We start from the raw sequence: 15,557 nt of genomic DNA, 5'->3' as shown, positions 1-15,557 counted from the left end.
TACCACCATAAACAGTTAGTCTTCAAAACTCACAGGGAAGTTCTAGCCCATCCTATAGGGTCACAATGGTCGGCATCTACTCGGTGGCAGCGCATTTGCAGTTAGAATTCTGCTAATCAGCATAAAAAAGGCTTAAATAAATGTGTTTTCCCTGGTAGAGTCTGTACCTTGTTAATGAGCCTAATAACTAGCCGGCTAAAATAATTTGGGGCCATCATCTTAGGTTCAAGAACCCAGGAAAGCTGAAACCTAACACCCTTTGTAAGAGTTCTGGGGCGTGGCTGCAGCTCCTGTATTGGCCACAGGTGTACAGACAGCATCTCTGGTTGCCTGGTGCGGCAGAGAGTTCAGAATGTCCCCTCCTCCAGCTAATCCTCTGCATTGAAGGAACCGTTACGCAAGGAAGTGATGTGAGCTCCTAAGAGAACAAAGAACTGAGCCGTCATCGAGCCTACAGAACAGGTTGGTGTGGATGGTTTTCTACGAAGGCCGCATAACTGTGTAGTCATTGTACATACTTGATAGAATTCGGTCTGCAATTTGCTTCCATAAAACCTGGGAGCAAAATGCTGAGGGGCTCACTACCCCTCATCCACCTCACACTTTGCAGCCCCTCCCCTTATCTCCCACGGGAACCGGACTGTGGTCGCAGTCCGCTCTCCACCCGAACAAAGAAACCACCCTTCAGCGACTTCTCCCATGGCCTCCAGCATCTTGCTCTCAACCTGCGACGACTTCTAATTTCTCCTTCTCTGAGACTTATCGACTGTCATGTCATGATTTCAAAAGGCAAAACCCATGTGAGGAATCTTGACAGGCATCACTTTCAGGGAGAAGGAAGTGTTTCTGCTCCTCCAGTTCCCCATCACCAGCCCCCACCCCCCCAATAGCAGCTCTAAGCCATTATTCCCAACCTCCCCCGCGTGGAACAATGCCTGTCCTGTTCTTTTCTCTGAATCCTATCAGTCACACAGAGATTTTCTTTGGTTTTTAAATCTATTCACATCAAATCCAATTCAACTCATAACAGACGGAGATCTGCCCCATCGGCTCCCCACGCCGCCGCAATCTTTCTGGAAGCAGAAGGCCACACCTCTGGGCAGCGGCAAGCCTGGAACCTCCAGCCTGTTGGCTAACACTCCAACACGCAACCCCTGCACTGCCTGGGCTCCTCACACATAAAATCCACAACCGTCGCCACAAGTAGATTGCAACTCGTAAGTGTCCTATTGCGTTTCCGGGGCTGTAAACCTTTACTTGAGTTAAATAGTCTCATCTTTCTCCTGCCAAGTAGCTGGTGGATTTGAACCAAGGACATGGCGGTCAGCAGTGCAACACTTAGCCACCAGGGCTTTGTCATGTAGAGTATGCATAGATCAATTAAGGGGAGGCCCTAGGAGCCCTGATGACATAGTGGTCATGCATTGGGCTGCTCACCTCAAGGTCAGCAGTTCAAAACCACCAGCCTCCGGAAAAAGACAAGGCTTTCTACTCCAGTAAAGAGTGACAGTCTCAGAAACCCACAGGGGTAGTTCTACCGTGTCCTATAGAGTCACTATGAGTTGGAATCGATTCCGAGGCAGTAAGTTCTGTTTTTCCCTTACACTCACAGTGGTTAATGCACTCAGCTAGTCACCTAAAGATCAGTACTTAAACCACCAACCACTCCCGTGGTAGAAAGATACGGCAGTAAGATGCATCGGGTCATTCCATTCTGTCCTGCCAGGTTGTGGTATTAGTTGGAATCACTGTGACAAGAGTGTGTCAAGTTTGATCATTGACCTCCTAGGAGCAATTGTAACCATGGGAAATGTCGCAATCCACACTCCAGATGGGTGTATTGAGCATCTAAAAGATCTCCATCAGAAATCTACACACTACAGAAGCAACCGTTTCAATATCGGCATCTAAAGCGACATCCGTAAGTTTATCCGCATAAAGAATGGTAGTTGCTTTATTTTGTTTTGTTTTGAACTAACAAAAGAGCAGAGTGTCTGCTTTAAACCAAAAATATCCCCTGAAATCTTTTGAAAGCCAAACAACGGTTGAATTCATTAGTGAAAATATGTCTGCCTTGAGCATTATGTTCTTTTAAGAACTAGTTCTATGGGATCCAATTGATCACAGCGACTGGAAAGACTAGATAGGAACCTTAGGGGGCAGTAAATTTATATTAACAGGGAGAAACGAAAAATAACTCACTCCCAGCAAGTCAGCGCCCACTCATACAGACCCTATAGGGCAGGGTCCAGAAAAGCTTTATAGGAATAGAAAATCCCGTCTTCCTTCCATGGAGCGGCTGGTGGTTTTGAACTACTGGCCTTGTGGTTAGCAGCCCAACACATAACCACTACTTCACCGAGCTCCTTAAAAGGGAGGGAGAAAATGATTGCACAACTGGAAGAAGGGAATCAACATCACGACATGGTACATGTAGACATGATGAATGGGCAGCTGAGTATTTTGAACAAAATACCGTAAATAAAGAGTAGTGTTCAACATATACGGTGGCTTAGAAATCTAGTCTGGCTCCAAACCCATGGAGGGATACCAAATTAAGAATCCTTTCCCCATACCACCCAAAGCTCCCAGGAGAACAGCTCTAGCTCTGGAGCTCAGCTTTTGAAAGCTCTCTGTCGTGTTCAGACCAGGAAAGTGTCGGCTCCAATTGCAGCAGCCTCAGAAGGAGCCTGTCCGATGAGGCACTGCCTGGACAACAGAAAAGGGGCATCACGTGCTTTCAGAAAAGGGTTCAGTACAGGCTTCTACATCTACCTAGTGATCAATGTACAGATATTTAACAAGCAGTATGGGCCGGGGAATCAATCTACCTGAACAGACAGGAGTTGTACACAAGCAAAATAACTGACCCAATAAGTGTTCCTGGCTGAACACCCACCTGGCATCACATCAATTGAGGTATGTCCTTATGCCCAAGTCCCCAAGGTTGGCATGCACCACATTTCTGACTGAGTTTCTAACTTTAGCATGACCAGGCTAGGCTCCCTGGAGGAGGGGAATTCCTGAGCGATAAAGAGCAAGATTGTGTTTGAAGCCAAAGTTATAGGGAAGGAAACACTTAACTTCCACCCACTTTCAATTCCCAAAGCCCCCCCAAGCATCACCAAAAGAGTTAACCAAATACGTTCTGGTCAGTTCCAAATATAATCCTTTTTTCAGAGCTCAGTTCGAATCTCCCTCCCTCCAAGGAGCCCTCCCTGGTCATTCGAAGGAGAGACACTCTTCCAGAAAACATTGGTCATGTCAGCCATGGACACGTGGGCATAAGGACATGCCTCATCAAGTGGAATGCCACGTGGGTTGTCAGCCAGGAACATGTGTTGGGTCAGCTGCCCTGTCAGGGAACTAACTGCTCATATATGTTCAGGTTAATTGGATGCCAGTCATGTGTTGAGTCCCACCCCTATCAAAGCTATATGACAGAGGGAAGAGGAGCGTCCCGCTTCCCGACTCCTACCTTTACTTCCACTCCTACCTCATATCACAGAGCAGGTGGTAAGCCAACACTGTATTGTACACTCAATGGTTTCCAGCTGAAAAATCTCTCACCCTTCCAAGTGTACAACACCCCCCGCCCCAGGATTTTACCAAATATTCATGTGGAATCTCACTTTCTCACTCACTGTCGCTCTCACACATACTTGACCTTTTTAGTTTTGTGGTTCAATTCTTCGCATGAACTTCATCCTAAGGGAATGACCAAACCCACTGCCATCGAGGCGACTGGGACTCGTGGTGGTGACCCTCTAGGATGGAGGGTCTCCGCGAATGGAACTGGTTACGGAAGCAGACTGCCTCGTCTTTCTCTCACAGAGCTGATGGCTTAACCCACTGCACCACCAGGGGTGCTGTATGCTAGGATTTTTGTAGTAAGACGAATAATATTTTCCATGCACTGGTGAAACAGAGAGAGGAGAGCAGGGTGCTTGGTGGCTGGGCGTGAGTATGCAAATTCAGTATTACCAGGAGCATTGCAAACCCTATTTTCCCAGAAGCCAGAGTGCTACAATACCCACTCTTATTAGCACCCATAGCATCAGCATCCATCATCCTGAAATCACTACTACTTCGCCATTTTTCCTGCCTGGGTGCAGACCTGTTTTTCTTTTTATCCATCATTTTTGGGGGGCTCATATATCTCTTATCACAATCCATACACACCTCCATTGTGTCAAGCACATTTGTACATTTGTTGCCATCATCATTTTCAAAACATTTCCTTTCTACTTTAGCCCTTGGTATCAGCTCCTCATTTTTTTTTCCATCCCTCCCCCACCTCCCTCAGGAACCCCTCATAATTTATCAATTTCTTTTTCATGTCTTACACTGACCGATGTCTTCCTTCATCCTCTTTTCTGTTGCCCGTCCCCCTGGGAGGGGATCAGATAGATAGATCCTTGTGGTCGGCTCCCCTAGGTGCAGATCTTGTGCGCATCAAGGAGATCCAGCCGGGGTAAGAGTGAACGAGAGGTGACATGGCTGGCAGTGAAGGGCAGGGGCTTTGTATTAAGAAGAGGGAATCAGCCCAGGACGGGCTCAGGAGGCTTCCTTCCATTGCTAATCTGTAGGTTTCTTGTCCCTATCCATAGGGTTTCATCAGCCCACATTCCCTCTGCCTGGAGGGGCTGGCACAGGGCCCAAGAATGTGCCGGCTGCGGGGCAGTCCCTCAGGGAAGGAGCAAACCTGTATAAATTCATTTTTCTACTAATAAGGACAGGCTGAGAATCCACTAGCACAGTCACACTATTTAGGAATCTGCCCCCGTCAGACGGAGGGTGGCAGAGATATGGCAGGAATGCTAGAACAATCTTGAAGAGCGTTAAGGCTTAAGAAAGTGAGGTAAGGCCTGAACTCACAGAGTTCAGACATATGAAGCAGTACAAGCTTTGCCAAGGGACCAATGTTCCCTCAGGAAACGTCTCCCACCGGGAAGGCATCCATCTCTGTCCGACACATGCTTTATTTCCCTAGAAGGGATGAAAGTTAGTCCTTCAAAGTCGAGCTTTACAGATAACTACTGTGTAACACGGGAGGAGGAGTCTTGGGCATCAAACTGGGAGAACAGAGAGATGATAGCCAACAGGGGGCAGAGTGAGGGGAAGGCAGTCAGAGAGGGTGACAAGAGGCAGCATGTGAGCTGGCCACCAGGGGGACATGTGGCACCAGTCTCCTGAGGGGAGACTTTGAAGAGGTCTTGTGCAGCAGATTTGCCAACATCATGTCCCCTGGTTTCTTGACTGCTTGCTTCCATAAGCATTGGTTGTAGCTCCAAATTTAAGGCATTCCTGGCCAGTGCAATCTTTCCTGTGTCCCTCTCTGACGTTGTTCATCAGTCCAGTTGTGAGAACTTTCACTTTCTTTGCATTGGGTTGTGTTCCATACCACAGATGGTCGTCTTTCATCTTCATCGCCAAGTGGTCCATGTCCTTTGGCTTTCAGCAAGCAAGGTTGGGTTATCTACATATCAAAGGCTAATAAATCTTTCTCAAATCCTGGTGCCATAGTCTTCTTCATATAATTCAACATTTCTGATTGTTTACTCAGCATGCAGATTGAATAAGTATGGTGAAAGGATACAATCCTGGCACACACCTTTCCAGATTTCAAACCATGCAGTGTGACTGTATTCTATTCAGTAGACTGTCTCCCGGTCTATATACGGGTTCCACCTGAGCACAATGAAGTGTCCTGGAATTCTTCTCAAAAGTGTCCAAAGTCTGTTATGGCCTCGACAGTTGAATGTCTTTGTATAGTCAGTAAACCACAAGGAAACATCTGTCCTCGGCTTTCAGCCAGATCCATCTGACATCAGTAATGGTATCCCTTATTCCATGTTCCCTCTGAATCTGGCTGAAATGTCTGGCAGCTACCTGTGAATGTACTGCTGCAACCATTTCAGCAAAAATTTACTTGCAGGTGATTTTAATGATATTGTTCAATAATTTCCATATCCTGTTGGGTCACCTTCTTTGGAATGGACACAATTATGGATTGATTTCATTTAGTTGGTCAAGTAGCTGTCATCCATTTTTTCTTGGCAAATTTCTGGCTTCCAGTGCTTCATTGGCTTGTTGAAGTATCTCAATTGGTATTCCTTTTATTCCTGGGGCCTTGTTTTGGACTAATACATTCAGTGCAACTTTTAGGCTAATACCTCTAGACAGGTATAATCTTGACAAAGAGAAAGTCAAGGCAGGAAACTCAGCGAAGAGTCTTCTGAAAAAGGTAATAGAAGAACAGCCAATGGCCTGAAATTCTTCAGTGAATGTCCACTGTCCTGTAGATAAAGTCTGGACTCTGCAGATGAAACCCAGGGCCTCCATGTAGCTCTCCTTTCTTATACTCAAGCTCCTAGCAGAGGCAAGTTCTACCCTCTCTCAAATTCAGCTCCATCTGCACCTTACTCGCGTCACCCTGCCTGTCCTCCAACCTCTCCCTCCTTTACCCCCGGCCTCCCAACCAACACCTCAGCATCATAGTGAGAATACGTTCCCTGTAAGCCTGGACTGTCTGGACTTTTGAGTTCAATGAGCTTGTCTTAGTTTCCGAGGGCTGCTGTACAGGAACCCAGCGGATGGCTTGAAAGAGCAAAGACTCAAAACTGCATTTCTCACAGTTCAGGATGCTGAAAGTCCACATTTAGGGCACTGGCTGTCTGTTGGCTCCAAGGGATGATCCTTGTTTCACCTTTTAGAGCCCCAGTGTTGCTCCCGGGTTCCTTGGAGATCCCCACGTGGTTTCTATCCACCTCTCCCCACATGTCTAATCTGTTCTATTTCTTACTCAGAAATGATTAGGTTTGGGGCATACTCTACACAGATAGGCCCTCATTAACATAACAAAGAGAACTCAATTCCCCTATGGAATCACATCCTGAAGTACAAGGATCAGGACCCAACACATACTTCGGTAAGACACAATTCAACTCATAACAAGGCCCCAAAGGATGGCTGCCTTTGTTATCGCTTGCCTCACTACCTGCTAATCAACCGCCTCCAATAGCCAGCCCCCTCCCCTGAAGTCAGGAGGCTGACACAGAAGCACAATAACATTACCAGCAGCCACCACACTGCCTGAAAGCTTCCCACACCAGAGGTGCTCAAGGACTGTTTGTTAAGTGAATAAAAAGGGAACAGCATGATTTTCCCTAACCCTGAAATACAGATGGATTTATAAATAAGTAAACTCTTAATAGTCAAAATGTCACAAAACTAAAAACAATACCTTTCCTTTTAGATAACCCAAACCTATTGCCATGGAATAGACTGTAATTCATAGTGACGCTGTAGGCCACAGTAGAACTGCCACTGTACAGAATTAGGCCTCTCCATTGGAAGCCATCGGCAGCCGACTGTTTAACCACTGCACCACCAGGCCCCTCCACTTTTAGGGGTGCATCTCTATGACCACCTCATGTAAATACAGAAGCAGCCAAGCATACCTTTATGGCCTGCCATATTTCCCGCCCTCTGAAAGCCACTGTACAGTCTTAACTTCATCTGCATTAATCCACTTTTCAATGTACTCAGACAGCAAGACTATTCACATCTCTGTTTGATGGTCCAAGGGGATCCACCTAGGGGCTTAATTCATGTGGGGACCCAAAGCGGAGTTTGGGCTTTCTCTGTTATCCATAGCTTTCTGCAAACTAGGTGCTTAGGATGCAAGCTCAAATATTATTCCTTCCTCTGATCTTGGGTTTTATTATTTACAGTACTTGGATCACACAGGCTAATGTGCTTCTTATGGGTGGACTTTGCCGACACCTTGCTTAAATAGCTTGTTGGTGTACCAGCCCACAACAGTCAAACGGGTCATGATGAGCGACTGAGATTATGGAAAATAATACAGAAATGGATATAGGGGCTCCTTGTCCCTATGCTAGGACCAAGAGAGCAAATGTTCTTTTCAACGGGTATATACAGTCATGTAAACTACAAAGCTTTCTAAAGGCATACAAGTCATATCGTGAACACAGAAGAGAGTGAATAGGTAACATAATAAGCACACCATGGAAGGAGACAGCAATTTGACCTATTATGTTCCTGAGCCCTCCTCTGGGGAACAATCTGCGAGGTGGTACCCCCAAAATCTGGAATTTTTTTTCCAAAGCTATGTATTTAATTTTTTTTTTACAAAGCAAACTTATCACCCTCAAAGTACTCTCCATTACATTTAGAGTAATACACTTGTTAAACCTGTGATTCTATTCTTGGAAACGTTTTTTCAAATTCATCTGTTTCAATGGCTGACAGTGCCTCCCTCATTTTTTTTGTTTTTTTTTTTTTTCACTTCTACATAGTCAATTCGCTGTCCTTTCATGTCCCTCTTCATTCTCAGTAACAAAAAGAAGTTACACAGCAAAAGGTCAGGTAAGTAAGGTGTGTGGGGCATGCCATTTTTTGTCAAAATTGGTACACAGAAATGGCTATGTGAGCAGGTTCATTGTTTTGTTTTTTTTGAAATCATTTTATTGGGGGCTCATACAATTCTTATCACAATCCATCCATCCATCCATTGTGTCAAGCACATTTGTACATTCATTGGCATCATCATTCTCAAAACATTTGCTTTCTACTTGAGCCCTTGGTATCAGCTCCTCATTTTTCCACTCCCTCCCTCATGAACCCTTGATAATTTATAAATTATTATTATGTAGTCATATCTTATATTGTCCGATGTCTCTCTTCACCCACTTTTCTGTTGTCCATCCCCCAGGGAGGGGGTTATATGTAGAGCATTAAGATCGGTTACCCCATTCTCCCCCCACATTCCCCTTCCCCTCCTGGCATCGCTACTCTCATTATTGGTCCTGAAGGGTTTATCTATCTTAGATTCCCTGTGTTTTCAGCTCTGATCTGTACCAGTGTGCATCCTCTGGTCTAGCATGATTGGATTATGATAGTGGGGGGGGGGAGGAAGCATTAAAGAACCAGAGGAAAGTTTTATGTTTCATCTTTGCTACACTGCACCCTGACTGGCTCGTCTCCTCCCTGCCACCCTTCTGTAAGGGGATGTCCAGTTGCCTACAGATGGGCTTAGGGTCTCTACTCTGCACTCCCCCTCATTCACAATAATATGAATTTTTTGTTCTTTGATGCCTGCTACCTGATCCCATCGACACCTCATGGTCACATAGGCTGGTGTGCTTTTTCCATGTGGTTTTTGTTGCTTCTGAACTAGATGGCTGCTTGTTTACCTTCAAACTTTTAAGACCCCAGATGCTGTATCTTTTGATAGCTGGGCACCATCAGCTTTCTTCACCACATTTGCTTATGCACCTGCTTTGGCTTCAGCGATTATATCAGGAAGGTGACTATCATGGAATGCCAGTTTAATATAATACAGTGCTCTTGCATTGAGGGAGTACTTGAGTAGAGACCAAACATCCATCGAGCAGGTGCATTGTCATGGTGGCAAAATCAGTCCCCCATCTACCACAAATCATTTCACAATCATTTCAGAACCTCTAAATAGAAAGCTTGATTAACAGTCTGACCTGGTAGAACGAACTCCAAATGCACTATGAGTTGACATTTCCATCTGTTTGGGAAGTTGAAGGACGTCCAGAACATGGTTTGTCATAATCAACATTTCACCTTTTTTGAAATGAGAAAACCACTCATACACTTGAGTTTTTCCCATAGAGCTGTGCTCAACATCTCAATGGCTTCTGTGGCATTTTTCCTGAGCAGGAAACAAAATGCCACGGCTGCACGCTCTTCTCTTAAATCGGTCACCACAAATAATAAGGTTTGAGTGAAACTGCTTTTACAAAAACACCTACTGTGACCAAAGAGAACCTTCCCATTTGACGCCACAGGGTGCACTAACTCAGGGCAGGTTGCTTGATGCTTTCTACCAGAGAAAACACACTATGAAAGCCTCACTCCGCTCAGTGTAATTCCGGTTTTTTCGTGGGTACCCCCTCGTATGATCAGCTTCAGAAGAAGACATCAGAAGAAAGTTTGCTACATGTTAGGGTGGGACAGGCAATAGAATCCGATTGCTCTTATCAAAAGATGACCTCCAGACGCACTTAATAGCCAGACACGGGTATGAAGCATCTTTTATGGTAGCTCCTTTATGACAATTCATTTATGGGGGACTATTGTAGGGACTGTTTCAGTCATGAGAATGTGTATCAAGATGCATTTATATCTCATAACCATGAGGGCCTTGTCCCACCACAGTCAGCTTTCCAGACCCGTAATTATGAGCATAGAAAATTTGGCTGCTGGCATTCCCTCAGTTTACCACAATGGCTGCGTGTTTTAAGACAAGTCTTTAAGACTCTAGATGCTATTCTTTCTGATTGCTGGGCACCATCTGATTTCTTTAACACAATTTGCTATAGCACCCACATCTTCAGTGATCTCCCTATGAAGGGGAGCATCAAGCAGGGTCATGTTGTAAGAACTAATTGTTCTTAGGTTAGGGATAGAGTTAAGTGTGAACCCCAAATCAATGTCTATATCCACAATTTAGAGATGTCTCTGGTTCACTTTAGAGACACCATTATCACTTTAGAGACACCATTGAACATTATAAATCATCCCCAGGGGGCATGTGGTAATTCTATTGATAGTATCGTTAATTTAGCTATAGAATTTTAAATACAGTTGAGAAAAGAAAATGTACATGCATAGGAAAACTTTTCAGATTCTAGACTTGTACCGATTAAAAACTTAAGGAACTGAATACGGTGTGCAAAAAATGAGAGCTGGAGATAGGGCAAAAATGTCAATAACACTCATTCACAAAGACGGAACTACGCCTCTGGACTACAGCATGTCCTAAAAAACCAAAGAGAGTCTGAAAATAGAAAATATGTGGCAATCTTAAATTGGTATTTTTGGGGCACCCTACAAACATGAGACTTGAACGAAAGTGCAACAATTTCCAAATACGTATCCTTGCAGAAAATAGTCATCTGCTTCTCTCACTAGTTCATTTCAGTCTTAAGTTCAAGGGAGTCTTTCTGTTCCTTTAATCTGTTACATGTATGTTTAAGGTAAAGTTCAGGCCACTTAATAGGGACTCCAAATAGGATGTTGCTGGTGTGGCTTCTGGAGGATGTTGTGCATCTCAAAATGACAGAGTCTAAAGTTGCGGTTGTCTATAGCACATGGCATGGATCACCAAAGTCTAGTCAGAAACTCTGTCATAAGTCTCCATTAGGAACAGAATGTCACATGTCTTCGCCCCTTGGGTGTCTATATAAGTAATATTATATGTTTTTTTCCCAATAGGCTGTCACACCAGAAGTGAATGACATTCTCTGACACAGATAAGCTCCTCCCCTACTTCTGGAGTTGAACTTCTATCACAATCCCTGAGTACCCTTGCAGGAGTGTCTGTGGATTTGGCGTAACCACGGAACAATAGATAGCAGGAACTGATTGATCTTCTTCATCCCCCTACAGTATGAGGAACCAACCCCAAATGAAGTGGTTACACATTGGGCTGTCATCCACAGGTCAGCAGTTTGAAACCACTAGCCGCTGGACAGGAAAAAGGCAGGGCTGTGTACTCCAGGAGAGTTACAGTCTCGGAAATAAACAGGGACAATTCTACCCTGTCCTATAGAGTCCTTTTGAGTCGGCCTGGACCCGATGGTAGTGAGCTTGTTTTGGTTTTTATTAAAGGGGTGATATATGGATCGAGGTGCATGATAGCTGGAGTATGAATGAGTAGGCACACCACCTCATTCCTTGGAAGAGCATATTAGAAAATTACATGCCCTGAGGATAAATGCCTGCCTTTGTCTTGGTGTTTATCAAGACTGCCAGTCTTTATGGGAGCAGACAGCCTCATCTTTCTCCCACAGCATGGCTGACTGATGGGCTTGAACCACCAACCTTGTGATGAGCATCTAACCACTGACCATGCTGTGTCACCATGGTCCCTTGACACCATCGACTGGGGTGGGGTGGGAGTGTGGGTTGTAACAGTAAGTACTGAGACCGCTGCACATACATGCTCATGTCTTATATCCATCACCTTTCCCCATTACCTCCCGCCCCCATAGTCCGCATCACAAAAGCGAGGCTCCGAAGAGGTGGATGATCTCCCCCAATGTAGCCAAGTCAAATTCGAATGCCAGCCCATCCACCTCCAAAGCCTGTATTCTTTCCTGAATGCCAAGACTCTTGAATCAGAAATAAAATTAAAAAGAGAAGGAAAAAACAAATGACAATACTGCAACGTGCACAAAGCTTCGTTTGTATTCCTTTGATCCAGGCTGTGCTGTCTGGAAATACATGACTGCCTCAAGTAAGGAGCGTGGGCAGTAACATACTGTTTATCTCCTTGGCACCACTGGCGAGCAGGCTGCCAAGAGATGGAGAGAACTCCACACCCGACTGAAAACAGCCAGACCGGGAGGAGCTCTCCACCCCCAGGCTCTCAGCACACAACTGCCCCAGGAGGCCGCTGATGCTGCTGAGGCTGGTGGAGGGCGCGACTCCCAGCAACTGGAAGAACAGACTTAGGAACCAGGAAGTCAGAAGCACAGCATATGGTGTCTGAGCAGCCTCTGACAGCCGCACCTACACCAGCTCCCCCGCCCGCATCTGGCGTCTCAGCAAGTGCAGTCAGCTATGCACCACAGAAACTAGTGGGCGCCAGGCATCCCCTGATACAGATGATTAGCCACAAAATCCTGACATCCTGAACACTGGAGAGCTGACACTCCGACCCAGCGACCCAGCTCCCGGCACCATGCTAAATGAGCCACTGCCACCCAAACACTTCCTTCCCTTTTCCCAGCACACCGCGCCCCTCTGGACCAGCAGCTCCTTCGCAGCTGCCCTGGCCAAATCCTCATCACACTCTGGAGCTCAGCTGATGGTCCCTGCCTTCCCAGTAGCAGTCTGTGGTCGCTTGTGCCCATAATGGTCTCTCCAAGTTCTGTCTACAAGCATTGTCCCACTGAGCATTTACCAAAGACCTGTGTCTCCTTCCAGGGCGATACCTCTCACGGGTAGCCACCACCCATCTGTCAGAGGACGTTTGCAGATGGGGTGATGTGTACACGTGGGTTTCAGTGGAGCGTCCAGACTAAGAAGGACTACAAAGAAAGGACTAGTGATTTACTTGCCCAAATCGCCCAAGGAAAGCCCTGTGGAGCACAACAACCGATCCACAGCCCATCTTGGGGCTGGCCCAGGACAGGGGTGCATTTCATTTCTTTGTGCTCAGGTTTGCTGTGAACCAGGGGCAGCAAACGCTACGACCGCGTCCCCCACCAGACATTCAGGAATGATGCGCTTTATTTCCAAGTTGCAACCTACCACAGTGCTGTGCCTTCTCCACCCCCACCCAAACACTTGGCTTCCTTGTGACCAGCACTGAAGATACAAAAATGATCAAATTCCAGCCCTCTCCTGGTGGGACTTAGTCTACGGTAGGACAGGCAATGTAAGATAAATTTGTACAAATGACATTATCATATTTGGGTAAAAGAGACCCAATCCAAGGCATTCCTATCACATAACTCTATTCCTCGCATAGCCTTTAACTCCGCCAATAGCCATGCACTTACTCAGGGTCTGTGTCTCCCACTGCAGGAAAGTAGGTGCCCTGGGGCATAGTATATCAGCATGGGCCTGCTGGTTACTTGCAAGTCAGCAGAGACCAACCGGCTGCTCCTCGGGAGCAAGGTCAGGCTTTCTGTTCCCAAAAGGACTTGCAGCCTCAAACAAAAACCCCTACTTTATCATCTTTCAGGGTTGCTGTGAGTTGGAATTGGCTCCGTGGTAGTGGCTGGGTTGGAAGGAAACATTAGGATGGGAATCTTATTGGTCTGATTTGCCACTGTAAAATCAGGGCCACGTCTAGCCTCCTCTAACTTCACAAGGGGAAAGAGAATCAAAATCACCAGCCCAAGGCTCATCCCCAGGAGGCACAGGGCAGATGTGCTTCCTCCCTCCCATTTGCACCAGATCTGTCACCGTCCCTCCCCTGGTGTTCTATGTCTCCCCTGGATTCCATAATCCCTCCCAATGGCTACAGAGACCACAGAAAAGATCAAGATTCTGTAGTTGATAAGAGAAGGAACAGGTTAAAAGCTAGGTTCAGAAATGCTCAGGATGCAGTTTTTCCACCAGGAAACCTCTGTTTAGCCACATCCACAGGCGCACCCTTCTCAGTCCTCGCAAGGCCTGGCCTCCTGTTTCTCAGGCAACCATTACCGCGCGCTGTCAGCTATTCAGCAACAAGGCACCTCACTCAGCCAGTCAGCCTGCTGCCTGAAGGCACCATGAAACCCACTGCACCTTCTCCTGCCGATCTCCATGCTGCTACTGCTTCCCTACCAACTGCTGCTCACCATCGCTGTCTCCTGGAGCAAGTCCTCAGCCACAGTTCTATCTCCTGAATCAGGGATCTTGGTTTCAAAGGACATCTCCATTCTTGGTTCTTCCTTCTTGATGGTAGCAAGGATCCTCCTTTCCATCCCTGGAATGGCTCATGGTAAGCCTAGCAGGATGGCAAACCTGACCAGTCCCCAAACACCTAATGTACATGGTCCAACCACTACAAGGGTACCATTTACCTTGTTTACAGTAACAAGCTGTGATAGGTAGGTTTATTGTGCCAACCTGGCCAATAGTAACATGTGGGATTAATAAGGTCGCAGTTTGATTGGAGGGCAAAGAGATAAATGGCTCGGCAAGGCCCACCCCTCCCTCTCTTGCTCTCTGGTGACTGGACCAGCATGTGGCTGCTTTAGCTAGTTCTCTACCTTAACTTACGAGCTATACTACCTATGGGATAGCCAACCTGTGGATCATGTCACTAGAGTTTAAGGTTCTTTCAAGACCTGCTTCCCCACACTGCTGGTGTGTACATTGCTTGAGCTTGAGGCTGGTGGATCCTGTCATCTTACATTGCTTGAGTTCAACATCCCATCCAGGCCTGCTTTGCTAAGCTCCCACCTTGCTGTTTGCTGCCTGTGGCCAGACTGCCTGCATGGCCCTAGGGAAGATTCACCTGTCTGTTTCCTTGACCTTGGACCCAGCAGCCCTCGTGAGTTGAAGAACTTCCAATAGACTAACTGTTCCAAGGAAGTGAGTTGAACTGAGCCCTCTGTACTGCTGTATGGACTAATTTGCTGTTATATTCCTTCATATCTATCTATCTATACATACTGAGGTAGTTTATTGTGCCAGCCTGGCCGATAAATACATTCAGGATTAATTGAAGGGCAGAGAGATAAATGGCTCAGTGAGCCTCGCTTTTCTTGTCTCTCGCTCTTTGATCATCAGACCAGTATGCAGCTGCCTTGCTCGTTCTGTGCCTCAATTTGCAAGCTACACTACCTGTGGGACACCTAACCTATGAACTGTGTCACTATAATTTGAGGTCCCTGTAAGACTTGCCTCACCAGAGAATTGGAATGTACATCTCTGGAGCTGGGGACTGATGGTTGGTGACCTGGCTGACGGTTGGTGACCTGCCTTGCTGTTTGCTGCCTGTGCTGGGATACCCTAGCTCTTACTACCTGGTGGCCCTCAAGACTTGAAGGACTGCT

At 46.3% G+C, this 15,557-nt stretch overlaps 1 protein-coding gene across 11 annotated transcripts in view; it reads right to left on the bottom strand.

The window, feature by feature from the left end:
- HHAT (hedgehog acyltransferase) overlaps nt 1-15,557 on the bottom strand; it is a 408,436-nt gene that overhangs the window by 333,773 nt on the left and 59,106 nt on the right. Inside the window, exon 1 of one of the 11 annotated variants that reach the window (XM_075529962.1) lies at nt 4,353-4,607. The exons of 8 other annotated variants lie outside the window; for them this stretch is intronic. In XM_075529962.1, the coding sequence (XP_075386077.1) occupies nt 4,353-4,368 (16 nt within the window). In that variant the 5' untranslated portion in view covers nt 4,369-4,607. Of the gene's footprint in view, nt 1-4,346; nt 4,608-15,557 lie in introns of those variants that run through there. 2 more of the 11 variants (XM_075529981.1, XM_075529975.1) reach the window with 2 other exon arrangements.

Source organism: Tenrec ecaudatus, chromosome 1, assembly GCF_050624435.1.
Source record: "Tenrec ecaudatus isolate mTenEca1 chromosome 1, mTenEca1.hap1, whole genome shotgun sequence".
NCBI classification, from domain to species: Eukaryota; Metazoa; Chordata; class Mammalia; order Afrosoricida; family Tenrecidae; genus Tenrec; species Tenrec ecaudatus.
Note: the sequence above shows the minus strand (reverse complement) of the source record. Positions and strands in the feature narration are given on the sequence as shown.